The 8,885-nt window shown below is 37.5% G+C and overlaps 1 protein-coding gene across 1 annotated transcript in view; it reads left to right on the forward strand.

The window, feature by feature from the left end:
* Positions 1-8,885, forward strand: part of LOC107189526 (cilia- and flagella-associated protein 58-like) — a 23,459-nt gene that overhangs the window by 5,420 nt on the left and 9,154 nt on the right. The window contains exon 2 of the mRNA XM_015578083.1: positions 6,391-6,661. Coding sequence (XP_015433569.1) covers positions 6,391-6,661 — 271 coding nt within the window. The remainder of the gene's footprint in view (positions 1-6,390; positions 6,662-8,885) is intronic.

An 8,885-nucleotide genomic window follows, 5' to 3' on the forward strand; every position in this document is an offset into this window, starting at 1 on the left:
CAGATGTAACGTCATGGTCTCAGAAGATTTGCGAGTTCGTACAGCGACTACTCGTAATGGCGTATGTAATATTAGTTCCAAAGGAATTAACCAGGACGCTGGTTGCAGCTTATTACAAAATTAAATAGTTTGTTGCTTTCATGGTCTGTTCTCAGTCCACTATAACTTCTTTCTTCGTACTACTATCATATTTTATTAACGAATAATTGGAAAGTACATAGAATATACAACTTATACTATGAACAAGTACAGGATGACTACTGTAATTAAAACTTGAAAAGATTTTATATGCTACCAGAGAACCTGATAGGTAATCAAAATTACTACATTTTTCAGCACTTTACAGTGACAGTATCGATTTTGATACTATCTTTGGATAATTTATACATATTTTTTTATTTTAAGAGTTTTAACATCGCATCAACTACTAATATTTGTTTATTAGCGTTGTCACTAGACTGTGAATTTTTTGCATTTATCGTAAATGTGAGTGTGCAAAATGGAATACCGTAAAAATTTTCGTAAATATTAATAAGAACATTACTTTGAACACAAACAAACCTTTAGTGAAAGAAATTAATCTTTAACATAATTTCAGTTCCATAAATTGATGTATAAACATTTAAACTTGCATAATGATCTGCGGTTTAGTTATCACAATTTTAGTGTATTATTCAAACTAATTTTATGAGGGAATACAACTATTATGATGGAATATTTTATTAATTTTATTGAATTTGATAACGATTTTCACGATTTTACTACTTTAATAAAATTGTATTACTTAATCTTCTTTTATGATACATGTTAATTTCTTTAAAGAACATTTACTTATTTTATTAGCAACTTAGAAATCAATGTCAAAATTTATACATTATTAGTATTTTATATGTGAATGCAGGTATAAATTATTTTACTATTTCTTCGGAATTTCAATATTCAAATTCAGCGTACCTCAGAAATCAATTCCTTCCTTTATGTTATTAGTAGACTGCGTGCAGTCTTGCAAAACTTGATTTTCATGCAAAAGAACTTTCTGTAAAGTGATTCATAAAGGCAAGAGCAGAAATAGGAATTTCTTTCTTCCCTTAAGTATCTTATTGGGTTAAGAATAAATTAGCAAACTCGTTATCTATCATTATACGTATGTCAGGGAGCCTTAAAGGCTATACATGTATAAAATTTGTAAGCTAGTTATTAGTATGCAGAACAAGTTAATTTCACTTTCAGTATAGCAATTGACTACATTAAAACAAGTTTCTCTTATGTACTTTATTAGTGTCATTGTTAATGAACATTTATATTTCTTGTTTAATCCCACAATGTTGTACTCAGGGTTTAGAGGGTCAGGTTCAATTTACCGCGTGTATGAGAAATATCGTCTTGACAATAGTTTGGGGATAGTAACGTATCTCGTATGTAACCACATCACATACATGTATGCATGTGGTTCGAAATTATCGGATGTATGTAACCGGCTGATTTCTTGATTGTACATGAAATTGTAATTAATACTAGGTTAGTGAGAGTAACTACAACCAGCGAGGACGTCCACAATCTACGTGATCGGATGTGATCAGGGTATCCTTTGTGCTCCCAGCCATGATTGTCAATAACATACAGGCTATTCATCTAGCATTGCGTAGTTAGTTATTAAGTACTCTTTGATAACGTACTAAATTCCACAATAATTTTCATAGGACTATTTTCAATTCTCGTGTTACATACCGTTACATATAATAATACTAAACATCTTTGACAAATCCTTTTTGTCCTTAACATGCTAATATTTTCATCTCTCTCAATCAGGTTTCATTCTTCAAGTAGTGTTTAGAATTAAGGGGTCATGCTCAGTCAGGAGGCCGAAAAAAGAGTGTTCTTTGGGAATTTTTTTGCTCGAAAACTATAAGACCTTTTTCAAAAAATGTGTTTGTATTTCAAAGACTGCAGTTTCTAGATTATAAGGTAATTTTTTTATTTAAAAATATTTATTAGTAAATAAATGGTGAGCGATCTCCCGGATGTCTCTTCACAAAAAGTGGTCTGCCGTGATCACTGTAACTTCGTAACGGTTTATCTGAAATTAAAAATTCAGTAAGATTTATGTAATGGAAGAACCAATCTTGTACTTGAATGTGGGGTTTTTCGAAATATTGATTAAGAACAAAATAGCGGACGTTTTCCTGAAAAAGTGCGATTTTCACCTAAAAAATCACTTGTTTATGGTCAATTAAAAAAAAAGTATGGAACGAACAAAAGAATCCTTCGTTCAAGGACAAGTTTTTCTGATTTGAAATAAGGCGCAAAAGGCTTCATGTAAATCGACACCGTAGTTTTCGAGAAATATTGATCACCGATTTGAAAAATGTAGTTTCGACAAAAACGCGTTTAAAGTTTCAAGTTAAGATTACACTTATATAAAATGTTCATTTTTTAACGCCTGTAACTCTGTCATTTTTAATTGGATTACCTTGAAACTTGCACAGAATATTCTCGAGATGTACTTAAAGAAAATGTAGAAAGTGAAAAATCGATTTTTTGAAAATTTCTGACTGAGCATGAATGACCCCTTAAGAGAGTCGGTCGTGACGTCGCCCCGCCAGCTGCTCGTCCGGGAAACGCGGTCCGCGATCAGGCAGCGATCTCGCTAATCGTCGGCTAAAGTCGACTATTACCGGCTTGCGCGTCGTCGGTTGCTCCCGATCGTCGCCTGGGCCATCTGTAGGCTGCCTCGCATGATTAACACGCCGTCTCTGTCTCACTGACGCGTCTCTTTGTGCGACAAGCGTCTATCCTTATCGCACTCATCGGTTGTTGTCATACGAGATGCCTACATGACTTTTAACCCAGCGACTGATCTGGATTACCGTTAATCCAACGGTAACCACCCCAGTTGACAATTAACAGCGAAGATAAACGGTACTAGTTTTGACGTGTTCTATCTTTTGGCCTGTACCGAGTCACTCAATCTCCCCACGTCTTATTGTATTCGTTAGGCAATACAATAAACGGAGACACCTCTTAATTGTATTATCGTTTTTATTGTTAAAGTGTTGTTTTATTTAAATTGTATTGTGAAACATTGTGCTGTAATAAACATGTTAGCACAAGTCCAACAAGAGTAAAAACCTTACAAGTTTTATTGACTACTCTTTGTACATTTTGGTCCTTCGAGCCCGATATAAACGTGTGTTTCACCAGTGCGTGATTTTACACCACTAATCGTAAATGCAGTAAAGGTCAAGAAAACCGTTAGAGGTCGTTACCGCCAAGATGGATGATTTGATATTGGAGCAACAGGCTACCTTACGCCACATCAGTCGGCTTTTATCTAACCTGAAAAGGAAAGGGTCGGTTAATATCGACAGTTGCATGGTAGAGACGTGACTCGCAAAGTTGGAGCAATTATGGCAGGATTACGAGACCCGCCATAGGCAACTCATGTCGCTGAGCCGCAGCCTCGAACATCAAAACCATCCATACGTTTCCTTCGAGACTTACGATGAGGCCGAAGAGACGTACCTCGATCAGGGGATTGCTCCGAGACGTATGCTCAAGGATTTGAAGGCTCAAACTCCAACGGATGCGTCGAGTCAGGGTTGGTCAACCAACGACGTCTTATCACGATATCGGCTGCCACCAGTACGACGACGACATCCTACGTAATGGCGGGCGGTTTCATCACTTGGATCTCGCGTTGCCAACGAAGCATCCTGCCCTACAACCGGACAACTCTTCCTGGACGGTGCTGGGGGCAAAGGCGTCCAACAGCGATGCCTACACGGAAGTATCCGATTACTTTTCAACCTTTGCCGTCAATCCTGGTGGATTTTCCGTTTTCCACGTGTCGGTAACCACCTTACGAAAGGTATTACCTGCGTACTTGTTCGCGGCAGCGTCGGTAAACAGCTGGTTAGAAGTCCGGCGAGTGTAATACCGCGGCGACCTTGCTTGCGCATCGTAGCCTACGATGCGCGGATCACAATCGTCCGTCAAGCCGCCGTGAAATCGGTGACGTATACTTTTCTACGGGTTATCGGGACGCAAATTCTCACCGAGAAGGAACCTGCCTCCCCTCTCGGCCGGAATTAAAGCGTGTACCAATTCACGGCCGCTACTAATGTTGACCTATGACCCTGCGGACTTCGATGCACTCACTTCGAGTCGTCTTCTCTTCGAGGAACCCCTCCTCGCCGCAGCGGATCCTTGTTTGTATGATCCGAATCGTACACTATTGTACGAGGAACGTCGATTAGAACTGTATTAGTCTATAATTCTATTTGTCACTCACTTTTTCTGATCGTAAGGTTAAAATTGTACCGCGTTCACTACTCTAGTAATCGCGCCCTGCGCACGCTAAATTTCACTTGCGTTATTGCGTCTTTTTGTACAAGTAGAAACCATTCAATTCAGGGTCATTCGATTTTTTAGATACCGCTCAGTGAACTGCTTCAAAAAAAGAGGCGTTGACGGTAGTCGATATTACTTGACGTACGATTGTCTGCCATCAAAACACCAAATAAATTCTTAAATAATATACCAAAGATTCTTTTAAAAGTTCTTGGTTGAAACGTATACCAAACATTGCCATATTGTATTTTTTTTTGCCTATTTGAAGGCTGATACGATAGTCATTGATATAATACTTAAGAACTTTTTTGGTATTTTGATTCCAGACAATCCTACATTGAGTAATGTTGGTTACCGTCGACGCCTCTTTTTTTTGCAGCAGTGCACTGAGCGGCATCTAGCAAATCACACCATTACAGGAACTTAAAAGAAAAATTTATTTTCATATATCTCAATAATGTATAAATAAAGACCGCAATTTTTTTTACTGTGCGTTGTAACTTTTGTACAGAAGAAATCCTAAAAATCGCCTATTTTTTTTACTGTTAAGGGGACTAAGCAGACAGATTTGGTAAAAATGTGACTTTTTTGGGAATTAATTACAAGGAAATGAATACAAATTGCAGGTAGTACTGTTGGGTAATGTTTACACTTATATATTAATAGTATAAAGCGTAAAAAAATAATTGTCGATAATATATGTATCGATACATATATAAGTATATATGACGGCACTACAGTCGTTTGATGTGTATGCGTTCTTTCTGTGATTTTGCAGTGATTGCAAAAAAAGAAACGGAGGTTCAAATCGATTTCAAAAAATTGAGCGTGTGTAAAACATTTCTACTTAAAGGCTGAACTTACGCATAAGTCTGTAAAAACTCCTGTTTTGACAAAAAAAAAAATAGCTTCCTTTTCAGTGAAAAGTTGCGGTTTTTTTACATTTACTGTTTTGCAGACGCAATTACTATATGTTTGATTTTTGTTCTTCAATACAGAATGCAGGCCTGCGGAGTGCCAACTTTTCTAGGATATTTTATAATTCAATTTTTTCCAGCCAAGATCACTGCAAAACCACAATAGCTCCAGAAAAAAATGCTTACTCATCAAATGATTGTAGCGACGTTACATACAGGGTGAATCAACAAGAACAACTATCTAAAATAACTCGTTACTTATTGATCGGATCAGAAAATGTTTTAACAAATTATGTCGTATTTTAAGAGACGCGTCGGATGGATACAATTTAATGCTTTTATATCTTATTTTTTTTATATTAAACTGATCTTGAGTGTTTTCAAGGTCAGTACATCTTTTTTTTAATACCATCATACGATAGGTCGTTAATTTTATTTCTCTACTGGGAATAACGTGGTATTACAAAAAAATGCTTTGACTTTAAAAAAAACTCAAGGTCACCTTGATATCTAAAAAAAAAATAAGATATAAGGAAATCAAATTGTATCCATCCGATATGTCCCTTAATGCTATATAATTCATTAAAACATTTTTTAATACAACTTATAAGTAATGTGTTATTTTAGATAGTGTTTCTTATTGACTCACCCTGTATATGTATATATTACCTAAAAAAATTTTTTTATAGTTTGTATTATTAATATATGTTGCCCAAACGTGCTAGTCACAACTTGTATTCATTTCCTCGTAATTAATTCCCCCCAAAAGTTACATTTATACCAAATCTGAATGTCTAGTCTCCTTAAAGTCTGGGCCCCAAGATGACCCACATTTGTCATCCAAGGTTGAACTTACTCCAAAAGTTTTAGTGCATCAACTCTCTGTAATACATTTCCAGTTAATATTTGGGCTTGACTCGTAATTACGCGATCTCCCTGCATACCAACTCGTGAAACGATAAAACTACATGAAATCCCGCGGCAACAATGAAACTCAAGTGTGTTTCTCCTATTTATGCGTCGAGGGACCGCCGAGGCCGCGTAACCTCCGGTCACTGGAAATCGCGAGGCGACACGGATTTGCGATGCGTCTCAATTGGGCTAACTTGTTCGGTGTTAACAGGTCGAGAACTACCTAAGTGAGGTCAAGCTGAAGCAGGTCGAGATCTCCAGTTACAAGAAACGGTTAGCTGAGTCCGAGACCAAGTACCGGCAGCTGCAAACCTTGTTCGAGTCGGTACGCACGGAGAGGAACTCGCTGAATAAAAGCTTGACGGAGGTACAGGACGAGGTGCAGGAGCTTAAGCACAAGCTGAAAGTAGTTAACCATCAGACCGAACAGCTGAAAGAGGATATCGTGACCAAAGAAGCCAATCTGATCAAAGAGGAGTTCCGTAAGCGGTTTACACTCTTCATAACCACTCGACCCGCGATAATGCTGATTGGTGTTCGAGGAACTATCGTCTTGTATGATCCTTCGGCTTGATTCAATTTTTGTGAATACTGTTTTGGTCTTATCTTAGTTACGGGAATATAGTTCGTAATTTACTGGGTTAATAGAGAAAATATTAACCTGGTAACTGGAGAAGATGAATTAGCCTCGCCGTGTGTGTATAATTGTACCTTCTGAGAATAAGTTGAGTTAAGAATTTCACTTTTCTATTCATTCACTTACTGAGTTTTGACATTAGGAATGCCATCGTAAGTTCGAGACTCTGTAATCGGGTCAGAATGTCATACAAGTGTCATATATCGCAAATAGTTCTGATTATGTGGGTAAACATCCGTACATTTACCTGAAAAAGAATAATTGCCATTTTTGAAATACCAAAAGCAGCATAGGCAAATGCATATATAGAATTATACTTTCTTTCCAACTTTTAATATTTCCTTCTACATTTATAAACGACCAACTCTCATTATTTCCGAAATCATTTTTGAACAATTATTATTTCATTAAGTTTAAGATAATAATGGTAACGGACAGTAATGTTGGATGTAGTTTCGATATGGTCCACCTTTCGATTTTGATGAAACTTGGAAAATTGTTTCATATACTCTTATCTGAACATTTGTAAAAGATTTTTTGGAGCATTTGAAAATTAGTATACATGGGAATATACATATATATACATATATGTATAATGGACTGCACGGTCTTATGGTAGGGATAAAGCGAAATCGAAGGACAGAAGTAACACTGGAATAACTCCTCTCTTGCCCGCACATCACAGAGGGAGGAGGGATAGCGACTGGAGGGCGATGAGGAGAAGGAATGCTGGACGCCTGTGTGTCTTCACTACAGTCGTACGAGAATATCCCACCAACAGCCCCATTAGAAAGAGAGGAAAGTACTCCAGTTACTGCCCTCTCTTTCTAGTACCGATTTCATCCCTACCATAAAACCGCGCAGTCTATTACATGTATATGTCTATGGGTCGTAAGATGCTTCCATCTCGGACGAGTTCTCGGACGAGTTACTAACAGTTTCGCAACATCTTCGTGGAAGTATAGATTTTTAAGGATTCTTTTTCTAATTTTGACTGATATTGATTGTAAGAAAAGGTCTGGGCCGAAAAATAATACGTGTGACAAACTTTCCATGGGTAATTAGACGAGCGAAGCGAGTCCTAAATAGACCACTTCTTACACTTTTGTGATTACTACTACTCCTTTCACTTTTGACATTGAAAACTAATATTTATCTATACATGTGCACAATCTATAAACAAACTCAATCCTTTATGAAAAACTGATCCCTTAATGTCTCACTGGTAATTACGTATTTTCCCTTTGGTCTAAGATTTGATTTGTATAACAATTGTTGCAAAAATATTAACATATAAATTAATAATATTTTAAATAAACAAGGAATAGCTTTATCTCTTACTTACCTGATCCCTATACCGAGTCCTTTAAATTTGAAAGCGTCCGCACCTTATGGCAGGTCCACATTTGTGCAACGCGCGTTGCAGAACACACTTGAAAGGGTCGATTTTAATGACTCGACGCGCAGCTGACAACTTCATGCAACGCCAAGCCATGCAACGAGCATTCTGACGCACATCGTAGAAAATCGTGTGGCGCGTGTATATCGGTCAACGGGCCCTCACTGTCGATGGTAGAGGGGCGATATCACCGGAGCGGAGACGACTGTGTCACCTCTTCCACCATCGACAGTGAGGGCCCGTTGATAGATATACATGCGTCGACACGGTTTTAATAGCGTGGTTGTTGAGAGCGACACGGCCTTTCATTTTGTGCAGCGACAGACTCACCCTGTATGCACTTTACTTACGAAAATATTATAAATTATTATAAATATCAGAATTTCACAAAATTGTCGAAAAGCTAAGTACTTTTGTAAATCGAACTGAACGGTGGACGGGACTTTCCTTTTTTTCGTACATTTACCTTCAAAACGAAGCTTTAGGTAATTGGGTAATTAATTACCGAAGGAACAGTAAGTAGAGGCAATGACTGCTGCGCCTTTTCTTGCAGATTCTCTACCTGACTATTCCTTCAGTAAGAAAATTGACCGACGACCTGAAGTTTTGTGTTACCAAGTAAATGCATATAAATGTGCATTCGAACAAAGTTATATACAGGGTGTTCGAC

Source organism: Dufourea novaeangliae, unplaced genomic scaffold (genome assembly GCF_001272555.1).
Source record: "Dufourea novaeangliae isolate 0120121106 unplaced genomic scaffold, ASM127255v1 scaffold152, whole genome shotgun sequence".
Lineage (NCBI taxonomy): Eukaryota > Metazoa > Arthropoda > Insecta > Hymenoptera > Halictidae > Dufourea > Dufourea novaeangliae.